Here is an 18,399-nt window from a genome sequence, read left to right as displayed (position 1 = left end):
CATCATGGCCTCTGTGTGGCACAGTTTTTTTTTTTTTTTAAATATACTAGTGGGCACTACTTATTATTTCATATCTTATAAATTTGTGACATGCATTATATATTTTTTATTTTGCACTGTTTTAACATTTCTATTTTACCGGTAATTTATTTTTATTTATTTTTTTTCTCTCTCGTGTGTAGTACAGCCCAATCCCCCAGAAATTGCGAAGGTGGTTTCCTTGCCTCAGCTACAGAGGGCTCTAAAGATTGAGTGGAAGAATCCTTTAAAGGAATCTTTATTCCCTATTAAATACAACCTCCAATACCGGAAGAAAGACAGCACAGAATGGGAGCAGGTAACTCTCCTAATAGGTTTAGGTGTCTGATACACTGGAAATTGTTAGCCCTACAGGTGTTTATGGAAAAGGATCATCTTGGGGCAATAAACCTGCATCCTCCTCCAAATTTTTAAAATCAGAACAACGTACTGGGGAAAAAAAAAGGAGGGGCACTCCATGGGTGGCTGCATTTGTTTTATTATTTAGGCTTTATGCCTTTATTTTTCACCTGTTGTCCTGCCATTAACACACTTCTTGTCTTAGGTTGTCTTTACTCTGGATGGAGGAGTAATGGAGACACCTTTTGGACATTAGCAATGTTAATATGAGGAAAGGGTAGTGTTAGATGCATTATCAGTTTTGGATGGCCTTGGCTAACACATTAAGGTTTTACATAAAAGAAAGCTAATCATTGTAAGCACAGATGTCAGCGTTAAATGATTTGTTTCCATCATCTTACTGCCACTTTTTACTTGGACAGTCTGATCTACTAAAGTTTAAAAAAAAAAAAAAAAAACTGCCTTACTTTCTCTTTCGTCCACTAACGGACGTAGCTGCTGCTTTAAATCATAGATGGATGGGTAATAAGCCCCTCCCACTAGGAGTAACCAGGTAGAGCCAAAGGCTTTGACACACCCAGGGGGGCGGGGTCCCTGGGTTATTACCCTTGGCCTCACCGTTGCATCTTCAGTTTTAGCTGCCTGGTCTTAGGAGTGGCCAAACAGCTCCCTGCTGGTACTTTTTGGCCTAGCTCTGTTTTAAACGTCTTAAATGGAACATTTTTTATTTTATTTTTTGTTGCTGCTGACTCCAGTTCCTGTGGAATGCCAGCTGGGTTTTGGACTGGCTATATGAGAGCCTTACAGTCTCCCAGTTTGTGCCAGCGAGCGCTTGCAGACCGTAGCTCCGCGCTGGGTCTCCATAGCGACTATAGTCCCACGGACGGGGACTGGCCTGCGGGTGGAACACCCCGCCGGGACACACACACCTGGCATGCCAGCGTCACAGCGTGCCCCTTGGCGGACAGTCTGTCAGGATGGACGCTCACCCTCAGCAGCGTGGTCCGGTAAGTACAGTCCCCCTGTCTGGTTAGCGGGCATGGGGCGGATGTGGGCTCCTCCATTGGTGAGTAGGACCCTCAGGTACCCATACATCCTAGCACCCTCCTCCACTATAAGGGGTCATCTGGGACCTTCCCCTCCTACCCTGACCTCTCCCTACCCTGAGCTCCGGAACCCTGGGACACTTTTAGTGGGGGTCCTCCATGTATGTCGCTTCAGGTGCTATTCTGGGTAGTGGACGGTTGGGGGGGGGAGGCCTCGGAGGGGGGTACATGGTTGCACCTCATACTGCTACCTTGGGGGGCTTTCATCCTCCAGGATCTCCCCTGCCAGAGTCCCCAGGCCTGTTACTAGGATAAGCCTCACTAGGCCCGAGGTCACACGCTCATCTGCGCAAAGCCGCCATTTTGCCGTGGCCTGCAGCCTTAACAGGCCTCAGCAGCCTGCCCAGGTATCCCTATCACTGTAATGCCGTAGGCCATTTTGCTGGAGCCAGAGACAAAACGGCACAGGAGTTTCTGGCTCTTGTGGGCAGGCTGTTTTTCCTTCTACCTTCTCTTCTCCATGCTGCTGATGGACCTTGCTGTGTTCTCTATGTGGTAACTACTCTAGAGGAGTTTAATTACCCTGGCCTTCACCTTTTCCTCTTCAGGGGGTTTCAGGCCTTTAGGGGGCTTAGGATTATTCCCCGGAGTGGCGCTGCGTGCATCATCGCGATTGCATCTTAAAGGCGCAGTGCACGCCGGTAGCGGCGGACTTGCTGGGACCTGTGGTGCCTTTGTAACCTCACTTAGCCTCAGGGGCTTTAATATTTGGCGATTGGGCGCGGATTGCTCCCTCTTAGGCCATTGCTCCTGTTTTCAGGAGAAGCTTCTGTTTAACCCCTTGTGGTGCAGGTTCCGTTGTTTTCCCGTTTCCCTGTCTGCTCTTTACATTCTTACTGTGCAATCCCACTGTTTGGCCATATGTATAACATGGATTCCCCAAATTTGTCTGTGACTCCCGATGTATCGTTGGGGCCCGCTCATGATGTGACTTTATTGTCTGTGATACAAGAAATGTCCAGAAAAATGGACAAAGTTCTTGCAGGCAGCATTTACTAAGAAACACCCTCGGCTCTCGCCTGTCTCATCTCAGACCTCAGATTCTGAGGCCGATATGGTCGCCGGCGACGCAGACCCCCCTTTGGAGGATGCGTCCCCGCATTCACACTTTTCTGACGCGGAAGAGGATGTTTCCACACCTGCCTTGGCACAGGAAAAGGCGCTGGTAGATGCTTTGATATCTTCAGTGAGGGACACCCTAAAAATCACGAATGCGATTTCTAAATCGCAAGGAGCTTTGGTATCCTTTGGATCCCTCAAGTCTTGTCTGCCTTAGTGGAGGAACAATGTCTGCGACCTAATCCCACGCTTGCAATTCCCAAACGTTTGGCTAGACGCTACCCGTTTGAGGAAGAGATCTTACGCAAATGGACGGTCCCCCCTCAGGTGGACCCGCAGATATGCGGTATTCACAAGGCCATGGTTTTACCGGTGGCAGAATCCTCATCTCTCCCTGATCCAGTTGACAGACGTATTGAGGTTTTATCCCAACACCTGTATACGGTAGTGGGATCTATTCTCAGGCCTGCCCTGACTACCATTCTAGTCTCTCAGACTATGTTTGAATGGGTAAAGGCTCTGGAACTCGCTGACCAATTATCGCAATTTGTATGCGATGCTAACTTGAATGTTCTTCCGCTCATGGCCAGATCATCAGTGGTAAGTGTGCTCATCAGACGTGCGATCTGGCTAAAGTCCTGGTCGGTCGGCTTCTAAGAAGCTTTTGGCAGATCTTCCCTTTCAGGGTTATCGCCTTTTTGGTTCCTCCTTGGATGACTTGATCAAGACGGTCACCGGGGGAAAGAGCACACTCCCTCACTCGACTTAGGGTAAGTCTCCCTCGCGTAAGCGATGTCCTTCCTTTACAGTCCAGAAGGGTCTTTTTCGTGCGACCGTGTCGCAGAAAACAAAACAGGCTTCGGGCGGAAAAAGATCCGGTAAACGGTGGGCTGGTAAGCCGAAATCCTCTGCCCTCAGCACCTCCAAGCAGACCCCTTCTGCCTGAAGGGGCGCCCCCACCCACTTCAGGGGTGGGGGGACGTCTCCATTTCTTCCCGGATCCTTGGAGCTCACTGTTGCACGACAGGTGGGTCTATGAGGTAATTCAGTCCAGGTACAAGATAGAGTTTAGTTCCCGTCCGCCAGACAGATTTTTTCCCTCCAGTCTTCACCTGTCACCAGACCACCTTGCGGGGCTGCAGGAAGCGATTCGGGATATGCTGTCACAAGGAGCGATTGTACCAGTTCCTCATCAGGAATGCTTTTGAGGGTTCTATTCCAACCTGTTTACCATTCCACGGAATTAGGGCATATTGCGTCCGATCTTGTACCTCAAAACTCTGAACCACTTTGTGCGCGTCCAGAAATTTCGCATGGAATCCCTGCGGTCAGTGGTGGCGTTCTTGGATCAGGGGGACCTGCTGGCCTCGATCGATATCAAGGATGCCGATCTCCATGTCCTTATTTGCCAGGGTCATCAACGATTCCTCCACTTGAGCAAGGACCATTTTCAATTTGTGGCGTTACTGTTTGGTCTCGCCTCTGCTCCCAGGGTCTTCACCACCAAGGTGTTAGCCCCTATCCTGGCTCTGCTACGACAGAGAGGAATAGCGATTCTGGGGTACCTGGATGATCTTTTCCGAGCGGACTCGTCTGTGACATTGGAACCGGATTTGGAGGGGACCATTCACACTCTGTAGCAGTTCGGTTGGAATCTCAACCTTCAGAAATCTGCCCAGGTTCCAGCAACCAGACTGGAGTATCTAGGGATGATCCTAGATTCAGCTTCGGCAAAGGTATTTCTACCTCCTGTTAAGTTACAAAAGGGAAGTGATTCTGTCGCTGCTGGTTGGCAACCTGGTGTCTCTCAGGTCATCTATGCAGGTGCTTGGCCTGATGGTATCCTCCTTCGAGGCCGTACCATATGCTCAGGCCCACACAAGCCTTTTGCAACAGGAGATCCTTGTCAAATGGGACAAGGATTCTCTATCCCTGGACAGTCTGATTCACTTGAGTCGGAGATCCAAGGAATTGGTGGCTCAGCTCTCCGAATTTTCCCCCTGGGAAATTCTTCCTTCCAGTATTCTGGACGGTGGTGACGACAGATGCCTGTCTGACCGGTTGGGGGGGGAGTGCTGGGCACCCTGAATGTTCAAGGGACCTGGACATTGGAAGAGTCCAAGCTCTCGATCAACGTTCTGGAACTGAGAGCAATCAAGTTGAGCTTGTTCCACTGGACGGACAATCTCATGGGGTGTTCTGTCCGAGTCCAGTCCGACAATGTCACGGCCGTGACATTTGTCAATCATCAAAGGGGCACCCGGAGGTAGCCGAGATCCTGCGCTGGGCAGAGGGCTACGTCCCAGCCCTATCCGCCGTGTACATTCCCAGCGTAGACAATTGGCAGGCGGACTACCTGAGTCGTCAAACCCTGGATCAGGCAGAGTGAGTGGTCCCTGTATCCACAGGTGTTCCACCAGCTTTGTCTCCAGTGGGGGACCCCAGATGTGGACCTGTTCGCCTCCAGACAAAACAGGAAAGTTCCAAGTTTGTGGCTCGGTCCAGAGATCCTCTGGCCGATGCAGTAGACGCCCTGTGGCTCCCTGGAGCCAGTACGGGCTAATTTTATGATATTCCGCCACTGAAACTTTTATCTCGCCTGCTACACAGGGTCGAGTTGGAAGGGATTCCGGTAATTCTGGTGGTTCCCGATTGGCCCCGGAGATCCTGGTACGCCGACGTGATTCAGCTGAAGGTCGCAGGTCCGTGGACACTTTCTCTGCAGGAAGATCTTCTATCTCAGGGTCCTAACTTCCATCCTGCTTTACAGTCGCTGGCTTTAACGGCTTGGCTGTTGAGAGCAAGGTGTTAAAGGACAGGGGTCTGTCCGATTCTGTGATCCCTACCCCTACTCAAGGCTAGGAAGTCCACTTCTCTGAAGATTTATCATCATACGTGGAAAGCGTACATTGCTTGGTGTGAATCGCTGAAGCTGCATCCTAGATCCTTTGCTATCAGCAGGATCCTGACTTTCTACAGAAAGGGGTTGACCAACGTTTGGCGTTGGGCACTCTTAAGTGTTAGATCTCGGCCTTGGCTGTGTACTTCCAATGCCCTTTGGCTACGCACTCTTTGATTCGTACGTTTTCTTCAGGGGGTTCGCCATTTGGCTCCCCCCAGGAGGTCTCCGTAATCATACACTTTTAGATAAATGCATATATGATGTAATTCTCAGTAGAATATTATCCTAAATATTTCCCTTTTTGTATATTATGTACCATGGAGAGCAATCAATCATCAATATTTATGATAATCCCAAATATTTTAAAAGCATGTCTGAGCTGTGTGAAATTTACAAGAAAAAAAACGATTCTTTCTATGAGCGAGCTTTTGCTCTGTGTTTCTTTCCCAGAGTTGAGACAATGGCCTGGTAATTGGATAACTAATTTTGCTGTCTTTTCACTGAAGTCTGTTAGATGTCCTTTTAGGTAAACCTTCCCCCCCCCCCCCCCCCCCCCGGGTATTCTCACCTGGGAGAAACAATTGAGTTGGCTGGGTTTCCAAAGTTTTATTATTAATTCAAGGCTCTTTAAATACATTCTAGTTAGTAACCATAGAATATAGTTATCCTTGGCTTTTGTCCCGAGTTCAGCAAACAGCCAGTTTACAAACCTTCAACAGGGTGATAAAAAAAAAAAAGCACTGGGTATTCTTTTTGAAAACTCGTGTGAATGTCCAGAGTTTAACCTTTTTTCCTTTGGGATTTATTCAGTCTTAGGCCCCTTTCACACTCTCCACTCAGTTAGCGGACTCCGTTTTTCTCAGCGGGGGGATCGATCCGCTGATTCCCCGCTGAGCAGGCGGATGGCAGCTCCGTCTCCGCTGTGTGTGTGGAGACGGAGCTGTCAGGTCAACTCTGTCCTCTATGGGGGGATCGGATGAGAACGGACCGCCTGTCCGTTCTCATCCGATCCGCCAGACGGATGGAAAATAGGGTTTCCATCCGTCCGGATTTGACAGACAGGATCGGATCGGATGGCAGCGGACATGTCTCCGCTGACATCCGCTGCCCCATAGAGATGCATGGGGCATCCGTTCAGATCCGCCTGAAAAACTGGCGTTTCAGGCGGATCTGAACGGTCTGCATGTGTGAAATGGGCCTTAAACCTCCATTTGAAATTTATGAAAATATGTCTATTTCTTCAAAATAGTTCAGACATACCTCACACCACTATTGACAGATGGGGACTGTATTGACATTTTGCAACAGATTTGAAAACAAAATGAAACTTTGTGTTCACAAAGACCAAAGGTCATGAATGAGTTAACAGCAAATATGATTTTGTCTTTTTTTTAGGTACCTCCAAATGACATTGATAAAACCCGAAATTCATATACACTGCAAGATCTGCAACCTTATACGAAGTATATCCTTTCCTTACGCTGTAAGCTACAGAACAATAAAGGATACTGGAGTGATTGGAGTAAGGATTATGAAGCCACCACCCCAGAGTCTGGTATGCTAAAATAAGGTTTTTAAGTCTGCATGTTATAGGGGTTTTGTGTTTGTAGATGTATCGTTTATACTTTAATCTCCAAATTTAAAGTGCTTTGTGATAAAGAATACAGCCTGTAGTAACCCATAAAACTCTTCCAATATATATATATATTCCTTTTGCAATGAGTGGAAATGCAGAAAAAGAAAAGCAGGCCCTCCTCTGCCTCTACATGTAAATATGAAAAATATTCTGATCATGTTTTTTTTTTTTTTTTTGTTACAAACAGTAAATCAGTGCAGCTGGTGTTATGTGCAGTTCATGAAAAAATGTAGCTTTGCCGAATAAAATGGAACCCTCAGGATAAACTCTTTCCAGTTTGATCATTTAAAAGGAAATGACCTTTCTTTGTCTGTGTAAAAGAATGATTGAATCAGACTAAATGTTATATTTACATGTATTTGTCTATCTTGGCTATTTTAATTTAAAATGACCTTTTAAAGAATTTAGTAGAAAAGTGTGTACAGAAACGAACTCTTAAAGGATATCTAAACCCAAGAATATAAATGTATTATATTAAAGCTCACTGGTCCTTGGATGTGGTGGCTGCATTTTTTTTTTTTTTTTTTGGCCACCTACATTGTTATGCCTCCCTCCCAGTTGTATTTGATGTCTCCCTCTCCTGTAGGAGGACTGAATAGTAGCCTCAATCTCTGATCGGCAGACTTATAGGTTTTTTTCTGCATTATGGGGGGAAACACTATTTAGCCTAACGTGTAAGCCCTAACTATTGTCCTTTTTTGCTTTCTTTTGGCCCAGTAAGTAAACCACTGAGCATTAGTGTTAAATAAGTGCAAAACAATACCAGCTGATCCTGTCAGAAAATATTTGAGCTTATAATTTCTAAAAATGAGCTGATAAGCAGCTCTGTTGCACTGAAATCTCAAGCATTATCATCCCTGCCCGGTTCTCTTTTGTGAACTCAAGAAGACCTCCCCCTTGTGTTGCAGAGAAGGGGAGATATTCTGCAGTACAATTTGGGAGCGAGAAGCCAAAGGTGACAATGCTGCTCCTCCATAGATATAGTACAGCGAGTAAGGCTGGCCATACAAGGTTCCAATCTTGGCCAGCACAGCAGAAAACAGACAAGATTCAAACTATTAATGGGTGGGCAAGCTTAATGTACCGAGTTGATCAAGCGGTCAACTTGGCACGACCAGCCTGCCAGATTCGCTTGTGATTATTAACGGCAGCTAGTGATAATCGGTCTTCTCATAAGCAAATTTCTTTCCTGAACCTCATGGTTTGCAGGGAAAAAAAATTGCACCGTCTATGGCCTGCCTAAGAGTTGTCACTCTAAGACATGAAGTTTTACTGCTAGAGTCACCAGATGACAAAAGAAAAAAAAGCCCAACTGGATACTTTGATAATGGCTTTGGTAGATGGGCAGAACTGGGTATACTGGTTGATATATCTCTCCAAGGAAGACCATGGGAATAATTTGTTAGCAAGCAGGCACAAAATGAGTAAGTGTTCGCTTTTTAATAACCATAGAGCAATAAACGTTCCTATTTTTCTCCTTTTTGAATCCTTTAGCTCCCTCGCGAGCCCCAGAATTTTGGAGGAAGATTGGTGATCCAGATAGCAATGGAAACCGGACTGTTTGGTTAATGTGGAAGGTAAAAATACTCTGCCTTGAGACGAGAGGACAAATCAAGTTTAGACTGTCAGTTTTTGCTGTATAATATCAGTTCCAGTAACTAGGTCAAATATAGTGAAAAACCATAAATAATCTTTAGAATTCTGCATACAAATCTTCCAGCTTGCTGAAAATTCTCTGCTTTATACACACAGGTTTATTATCTTGCTTTTCATAAAATAAATATATAGAGAGAGAAAGAAGACTGCTGCTATGTAAATCATACACAGTGTGCTATTTCAGCATAAAGAGATTATCTGCCATAGATATGTTTTTATCTTACCATGGAAAGCTTCAGTACATGTATAGAAGCATTCAAAGGCTTAGAGATTACTTGGCAATTGGAAAGCAACTTGGAGAATAATTTTATGTGTACGTGGATACAGCATGGTATCTTAAGAGTTGTAATATAAATAATGTGATTACCTGCCATGGATTGGTAGTTCTGTTCAGCCAATATTAAGATTTAGATACATCTCCCACACTGCACAGCCAAGGTGAAGATGCCTTCTATTGCCCAGTTTAGCATTGCAGCTTTCAGTGCTACCTCTTTTTTTTCTTACTGGGTAAGAAGGTTGGCTTCATCACTTCTGCCCAATAGGCAGAGAGGGGACTGGGCAAGTTGAACTATGAAATAGTGCACTGATATTATTGGCTGTGTCATAGTAAGGGTTTCTAAACCGTTTTAGGTTTACTGTAAAGCACCGCAGAATACACGGGTGTTGTATTTGTTCAATAAATTTGATCCCAATTTCTATCTGATTAGGCTGACTAACTGCACAGCATTTTTCAGATAACACAGAACTAATAATTTCAGTTCTGCCTATGAAAGAGCTGATATTTTAGTAGATCTTTGGATTTGAGGGGAAAACTGCATCACACACAGAATACACACCCAGTCACTTAGAAAACCCTATGTGTCTATGCTGCCTTGTACTATGCACAAAATCCTAATTGGTATGTGGTCAAATACGTATTTGCAGTCTGTGTTATCTTTACCCAAATGATTGTTTTTATTTGTAATGTGCATTTGAACTTGCTAGAAAATATAACCAATCCAGGAAGAGTCCATTCCTTAGCATAACTCCCTTCTAGCATGCCATAACCCCCTTCTCTTCTGGGAATGTCTGATTACTTTCTATACTGGCCTAGCTACTTCACCCACCACAACCCCATAACCTGTTATGTAGCTGCAAGGGGTCACGTAAAGAGGAATACTATAGACTGCCACCTGGGTCACAACTCTGATTATGTTGGGACTGCTGACATCAAATCCAAGATGGCAGCTCCCAGCAGCAGTGTCACGGCTTTTGTATGTCTACACAAGGGAGGCTTTTGCAGGTAAACATTCACAATATGTTAAATACACGTGTTATCTTATGGGTAGATTTTTATTGAAATGAATGGTTTGGTGACACTTGGTAGGCACCATGATATGCCTTACCTTTTGCCTCATCCCTCAACACCACCAAAACCTGTAGATACGTAAAGTCTCCATGCTTCCTACAGTGCAGCGCTTTGCATCTGAGTGGATACAGGACAAGGCCATTGTTACATGTAGGGCAGGTGGGGGGGTTAGACTTCTGAATTTAGAGCTTGTGTCGATGGCATCAGTTCGATATTGTTGTGATAAACTGCATACGTTTATCACAAAGATGCCGCTATGTTAACTATACCACCACACAATTAATAAATTAAATTAAAACAAAATGAACTAAATGATCAAAATATTATTAAAATAAACCCATGCTAGGTATAAGCATTAAAATAAAAGTGATGAAATGTGCAGCTGCTGTTCAAGTCTAAAACCCAGAAATACATCACCAGCAATGAAACAGCCCTTGCACTTACAAGGATTAAATTACAATCATAAATCTCCTTTTTTATGCTTAAAAAGCAATCCTACTACATTGGAAGAAGGTGACTCCCCCTTCGCTCTTCTTCTGAAAGGGGTTGGTGAATGCTGTCCTGCCTCTTTATAAGGCGACTTGCATTTCTAGGGGTTGCCCTAAGAAATTCGAGAAGGTATGGAGGGCGTGTATTGAATCCTCGGATACTGTAGGTTAAATGTTTTCATCCTGCTAAACCAGACACTGGCCATGTATCTTGTAATGCACATTATTTACACTGTTCTCTTCGGACTGTTTGAGTTTGTTGTATATTTGCATAACTAGGGTGGGCTTGACTATTTAGAGCTCAGGAGCTTTTACTTCCGGGGGTCGGCACCGGACCGAGTGCTCCTTGGCACTGGCCTGCGCCGACCCTCTAGCCTCGGTTCTCATGGAGTGTTTTGGGTTGCTGGTGCTTGTTGGGGGGGGGGGGGGGGGGGGGGGTTTGGTTTGTATTTTTTTGGGTGGATGTTTTCTTGTCTCCCTTGTTTTTTCTGTTTCTGTAATTGTATGGTACTGTTTTTCTGTTCTTTTAAAACAATACAAATAATTTTACAAAAAAAAATAACAATCATAAAATATACAATAAAGTGTTCATGTGCGGAAATATGTATCAACAATAAAGTGCTAAAAAATATAAATATTAAAAGTGCAATAGTGCTCCAAAACATCCACAAGGTGTGCAAAAGTGCTTGATGATAAAGAAAGTGCTGGAGTGCTTCAAAGCAATCAAAGCGGTGCAGGGTGTTTCACTCCCCTCCTGAATCCCCACTCACCAGAAACAATAGACCCTCAACTATTTCAGTCTGGGGGTCAAAAAAGCTGGAGACTGATGAGATAAAACTTTGATCCACCTGCTCGATGCTATCACTGTCACTGTACATCGCCCTACAAAGGGTCTTTGGGGCTCTAAAAAGTAGACAGCCAACATAGTGAAGTTCATTTGAGAAAGTTTAATTGCACATAAAAGATTTTACTCACAAGAAATTGCGTGCAGAAACTGCTTGTAATGATAGACACAGCTCTTCCGGGAACGCCGTCTAGCGTGCGTTCCACAGAGGACAGGAAGTGACGTCAATGGTTTAGACGTAACCGGAACGCTAAACTTGGTGATTGGTTTGAAGCACTCCAGCACTTTCTTTATCATCAAGCAATTTTGCACACATTGTGGATGTTTTGGAGCACTATTGTACTTGTATGAATATTTATTTTCTTAGCACCTTATTATTGATACATATTTCCGCACATGAACACTTTTTATTGTATATTTTATGATTGTTATTTAATCCTTGGAAGTGTAAGCGCTGTTTTATTGCTAGTAAAATAAATGAATTGCTACAACCACCTCCAAGTGTACTCTATCACTTTAAATTTCAAAATCAACATAAATAGTGCGCTGTTTAACATGCATGCATAGCACACCCCTTAGAGTGAAAAAATGTGCAAAAACAGAAATCTTTTGGTGAGATCAAACCGTGCTAAAACACCATATGGTTTAATAGTGCGAGTCCCAACAAATCAACTTGTAAACCTATGAAAATAATATTGTAGTGATTATTTACAAATAACATTCACATTAAAACATAATAATGCTGGCGCTGGGTTTTTCCACTATTAATAAACCATATTATTAGTAATATAGTATTTTAGCTTGGTTTGAGCTCACCAAAATGTTATATTGTTTTTGCGCATTTTTTAGTTCAAAGGGGTGTGTTATTTACATGCACCATTTATGTTGATTTATCAGTTTGAGACTCTTCTGAGATCAATAAGAATGAATTGACCGACGAATTTTAGTATGCAGTTGAATTCCTTCTGACCTGCATTTGACCTGTTCCAAGCAGGTTTTGTGGTCCCCTAAACTTTTATGGGTATGCTGAGTTTTGAAGTGAAGATCCCATGAAGGAGTTTTCGGATTTCCATCAGATGCAAAGGAAAGAGACAGAAGCAAGGACAGCCATGTTATGGTGTCCACTAGTCCCTGTGTATGCTCATTTTGTTTATAAATGCATACACTGGGATTATTAACCCCTTTGCACCGATGGAACGCAAATATGGCTTCAGAGGGTTGTACCGGGGTGATGCCTGCAGCTAGAAGCATCACTCCGGTACTGTTGTTTAGTGCTGACGGTCAGCTTTCTTGTAATGATAAGCGATGCAGCTGAGCAGCTGCTCGACTGTCATTACAAGGAGGAGGAGGGGACATTCTCCCACCACCTTCTGCAGCTTGCTTTGGTCCCCTGTCCCACTGGCTGGCCAAAGATCCGAACAAAGCCAGACTCGGATCTTATTGGGTCTCCGATGTAAAAACCCGGAAGCGATGTCATGATATCACTTCCGAGTACTGGAGCCTTAAAGGCACCAGATTTTAAAAAAAATGTCAGCATTCAAAACAGCCAAATTTGGCGTTTTGAATGCTTTGAAGTGCAAAGGAGGGATTTGGGATCTTTTAGACCCCAGATCCCTCCATAAAGAGCACCTGTCACTGCCTATTACTGTCACAAGGGATCATTACATGCCTTGTGACAGCCATAAAAGTGATCAAAACATTTTTTTTAAATGGGATAGTGTAAAAAAAATGTAAGGCGCCCCCTCCCTCTGTGCTCGTGCGCAGAAGCGAACGCATACGCAAGTCGTGCCCGCATATATAAGCGGTGTTCTAACCACGTATGTGAGGCATCACCACGATCATTGGAGCAAAAGCAACAATTCTAGCACAAGACCTTCTCTGTAACTCTAAACTGGTAACTGATAAAAAAATGTTAAAGCGTCGCCTATAGAGATTTATAAATACCGAATTTTGTCGCCATTCCATGAGTGTGCGCAATTTTAAAGCATGTCATGTTAGGTATCTATTTACTCAGCCTAACCTCTTTCACGATATGGAAAACAATTGGGCTAACTTTACTGTTTTTTTTTTTTTTAAATTAATAAAAGTATATTTCTTCCCAAAAAATTGCATTTTAACGGCCGCTGCGCAACTACTTCGTGACATAAAATATTGCAACGCTCGCCATTTTTTTCTCTAGAGTCTCTGCTTATATATATATATATATATATATATATGTATGTATGTATGTATGTATGTATGTATGTGTATATATATATATATATATGTATATATGTGTGTGTATATATATATATATATATATATATATATATATATATATATATATATATATATATATATATATATATATATATATATATATAATGTATGTATGTGTTAGGGATGCACCGAAATGAAATTCTTGGCCGAAGCCGAATAATAATGAAATGCTTGGCCGAAGGCCGAATACCGAACGCGGTGTTTCGCATTTTTTCCATTTATTTTGCCAATTTTTAGGGGGCACGCCGATGGGCACATTTTATGTTTGGCGGGCAAAACAAAACATTTAAATCAGCGTTGCTCTTAACACAAAATAAGCCCATTAGCGTGACCCTTAACATAAAATATGCCCATCAGAGTGCCCCTTAACATAAAATATGCTCATCAGCATGTCCCTTAGCATAAAATAAGGGGCACGCTGATGGCCACATTTTATGTCAAGGGAGCACTCTGTTGGGCACTTTTTTTTTGTTTTTTTTTTTTTAAGGGGCACTTTATAGGGCACTCTAATGAGCATGGCAAGTGGCAACAACATATGGCAGTCTGCACACTAATGCTTGTGCAGCTACCGTATTCTCCCCCAAATGTGCTCCACATACCTGAACTGCAGCCAGGTCGGAGCCAAAAGCCGCGAACAGGGGGGCGGGGCGTGCACATAGTGTCACGCTTGCTGGACCTAGTGTGAAGGAGCCGCAGTCAGGAGCAGGGGGCGGGACGCGCGCGTGACATCACACCCCCTACTCGCGGCCGGACAGGACACCGGCGGCGTGTGAGCAGGAAGCCGCAATGAGGAAGGGGAGCGGTCCGGGCGGAAGCATCGCGCGGGCCGCCATTTAGTGACCGCCCCTGACATTGTTCGGCACAAAATTATTCGGCCTTTTGACTTATTCGGCCGAACACCGAAAGTTCTATTTTCTCTATTTTCGGCCGAATAATGTTCGGCCGCCGAACATTCGGTGCATCCCTAATATATGTGTATGTTTTGGGGGATCTAAGTAATTTTCTAGCAAAAAATACAGATTTTAAGTTGTAAGCAACATATGTCAGAAAAAGGCTTAGGCTCCAAGGGGTTAATATTAAGTGATGTGCAAGTGCTTCCAATTTCACTAATAATACAAACTTTACATTCGGTTTTTCTTCATTCCAGGATTTGGGGACTCATGCTAATGGAGAAATATTGGGATACAATATAACCATAGGAACAGCTAGAAACTTCCTTAATGCATATGCTTTGCCAAAACATGATAGACAATACAATGTCACTGTTCCAAAGGATGCTGTTCAAGTTTCAGTCATTGCCTATAACAGCTATGGTCTGTCTCCTCCATCTTTTCTGGTTATTCCAGATGTTAAAAACAGAGGTATGAATTTACTACCACTTTCTCATATAAAATGTAATAATTATTATGCAGGAATATTAATTGTAATTATTGTTAATTGTAATGTAATTCCCCTATTTACTTGTGGCCTCTAGTCTCACTTTGGTCCTTTTGAAGAACATGCTATCTGGGTGGTTGAACTTTAGTCTGCTGAGTCCCCAAATTACTTTCCATGTGAAATGGTATCTAAATCCAAAATAACACACTTACTGTCTCTTTTACTCACAAATGGGGTCGTATGCCCCAAACGTAGAAAGTCTCATATGGCTGTGTATGTGAGGATCACTTGGATGTGTGTATAGCTGCTGCTGGCAGTGGGCTGTACGCACCATCTTTATCCCATGCTGAAAAGATGCATTTTTGTATGTTAAGGAAATGTGCGTGAGCATATTTTACATGTGTGTAGATAGATTTTATATATATATATAGTGTGTGTGTGTGTGTGTGTGTGTGTGTGTATATATATATATATATATATATATATATATATATATATATATATATATACACACACATATACATACAGCTGCAAGAAAAATTATGTGAACCCGTTGGAATGATATGGATTTCTGCACAAATTGGTCATAAAATGTGATCTGATCATCATCTAAGTCACAACAATAGACAATCACAGTCTGCCTAAACTAATAACACACAAAGAATGAAATGTTGCCATGTTTTTATTGAACACACCATGTAAACATTCACAGTGCAGGTGGAAAAAGTATATGAACCCCTATGGACTGACATCTCCAAGAGCTAATTGGAGTGAGATGTCAGCCAACTGGAGTCCAATCAATGAGATGAGATTGGATGTGTTGGTTACAGCTACCCTGCCCTATAAAAAACACACGCCTGTTCTGGGTTTGCTTTTCACAAGAAGCATTGCCTGATGTGAATGATGCCTCGCACAAAAGAGCTCTCAGAAGACCTACGATTAAGAATTGTTGACTTGCATAAAGCTGGAAAGGGTTATAAAAGTATCTCCAAAAGCCTTTCTCTTCATCAGTCCATGGTAAGACAAATTTATTTTTTTATTTATTTCAGGTACTTATATAGCACTGTCTATTTACGCAGCGCTTTACATATACATTGTACATTCACATCAGTCCCTGCCCTCAAGGAGCTTACAATCTAAGGTCCCTAACTCACATACATACACAGTAGTGCCAATTACAAATGGTCTATAAATGGAGAAAGTTCAGCACTGCTGCTACTCTCCCTAGGAGTGGCTGTCCTGTAAAGATGACTGCAAGAGCACAGCGCAGACTGCTCAATGAGGTGAAGAAGCGTCCTAGAGTGTCAGCTAAAGACTTACAAAAGTCACTGTCAAATGCTAACATCCCTGTTAGGGAATCTACAATACGTAAAACACTAAACAAGAATGGATTTCATGGGAGGATACCACAGAGGAAGCCACTGCTGTCCAAACAAAACATTGCTGCACGTTTACAGTTTGCACAAGAGCACCTGGATGTTCCACAGCAGTACTGGCAAAATATTCTGTGGAAGAGGAAACCAAAGTTGAGTTGTTTGGAAGAAACACACAACACTATATGTGGCGAAAAAGAGGCACAGCACACCAACATCCAAACCTCATCCCTACTGTGAAGTATGGTGGTGGGGGCATCATGGTTTGGGGCTGCTTTGCTGCGTCAGGGCCTGGACGGATTGCTATCATCGAAGGAAAAATTAATTCCCAAGTTTATCAAGACATTTTGCAGGAGAACTTAATGCCATCTGTCTACCAGCTGAAGCTCAACAGAAGATGGGTGTTGCAACAGGACAATGACCCAAAGCATAGAAGTAAATCAACAACAGAATGGCTTAAACAGAAGAAAATACGCATTCTAAAGTGGCCCAGTCCTGACCTCAACCCGATTGAGATGCTGTGGCATGACCGCAAGAAAGCGATTCACACCAGACATCCCAAGAATATTGCTGAACTGAAACAGTTCTGTAAAGAGGAATGATCAAGAATTACTCCTGACCGTTGTGCACGTCTGATCTGCAGGAAACGTTTGGTTGAAGTTATTGCTGCCAAAGGAGGTTCAACCAGTTATTAAATCCAAGGGTTTACATACTTTTTCCACCTGCACTGTGAATGTTTACATGGTGTGTTCAATAAAAACATGGCAACATTTAATTTTTTGTGTATTAGTTTAACCTCTTTACCACTGGTCACTGTGCTGCTACTACGTCACCAGACTCTCCCCTCTCTCAGCAGCACGCTCCCGCTGTATTCAGACAGAGCAGAAGTCGGGACAGGGGAGGAGAGGCGGTGATCACCGCCGCTCTTCCCCGATCGTCGGGGATCGAGTGAGGAAATTTGCCCGCTTGTGTAAACAAAGCAGGCGGATCTCCTATGTGACAGGCAGGGACAGATTACAGGATTCAGCATAGCTGAACCTGCGATTTGTGTCTGTGTCACACAGTCCCCTCCCTCCACACACGTCAGTAAGCATGAGGCATACATTTAACCCCTTGATCACCAATAAAGTTAACCCCTTCCCTGCCAGTGTCATTTTTACAGTAACAGTGCATATTTATAGCACTGATTATTGTAGTAATGTCACTGGTACTCCCAAAAGTGTCAAAAATATCAGTCAGGGGTCCGATCTCAACATCCACAATGTCGCAGTCCCGCAAAAAAAAATCGCAGATTGCCGCCATTACTAGTAAAAAAAAAAAAAAAAAAAATGACAAATCTTTCCCGTAGTTAGTAAACGCAATAAACCAATCAAAATACGCTTATTGTGATTTTTTTTTTTTACCAAAAATATGTAGCAGAAAACTAATTGGCCTAAAATGTTAAGTTTTGATTTTTACATTTTTTTTTGGGAATGTTATATATCAGAATGTAAACAATATTGATTTTTTTTTTTTCAAAATTGTCGCTCTTTTTTTCAAAAATTAAAAATCGCACAGGTGATCAAATACCACCAAAAGAAAGCTCTATTAGTGGGTGAAAAAAAGGACATTAATTTGGGTACAGCGTCGCACGATCGCGCAATTGTCCGTTAAAGAAACGCAGTGCCGAATCGCAAAATATAGCCTGGTCAGGAATGGGGTAAAATCTTCCAGTCTTAAAGCGGTTAAAAATACGCTCATTGAGAATTTTTTTGTCAAAGACATGTAGCTAAATACAGTTTGGCATAAATATATGACAAAAATTGAATATATTGCATATTTTTTAACTGTCAAAGTAGAAAAGGTCAATTTTTTTGCAAAATTTTCGCTTTTTTTTATCATTAATATCGCAAAAAATGAAAAGCGCAGAGGTGATCAAATACCACCAAAAGAAAGCTCTGTTTGTGGTTAAAAAAAGGACGTAAATTTCGTTT

General features: G+C 43.0%; 1 protein-coding gene across 2 annotated transcripts in view; it reads left to right on the top strand.

The window, feature by feature from the left end:
* IL6ST (interleukin 6 cytokine family signal transducer) overlaps positions 1–18,399 on the top strand; it is a 50,806-nt gene that overhangs the window by 6,956 nt on the left and 25,451 nt on the right. For both annotated transcript variants that reach the window (XM_082258759.1, XM_082258758.1), the window contains 4 exons: positions 183–337; positions 6,841–7,000; positions 8,576–8,658; positions 14,824–15,037. In XM_082258759.1, the coding sequence (XP_082114885.1) occupies positions 183–337; positions 6,841–7,000; positions 8,576–8,658; positions 14,824–15,037 (612 nt within the window). The remainder of the gene's footprint in view (positions 1–182; positions 338–6,840; positions 7,001–8,575; positions 8,659–14,823; positions 15,038–18,399) is intronic.

Source organism: Pelophylax lessonae (genome assembly GCF_965119305.1).
Source record: "Pelophylax lessonae genome assembly, chromosome: 1".
In the NCBI taxonomy this organism is placed as follows: Eukaryota; Metazoa; Chordata; class Amphibia; order Anura; family Ranidae; genus Pelophylax; species Pelophylax lessonae.
The sequence above is the reverse complement of the archived record's forward strand: the minus strand, read 5'-3'. Positions and strand labels throughout refer to the sequence as shown.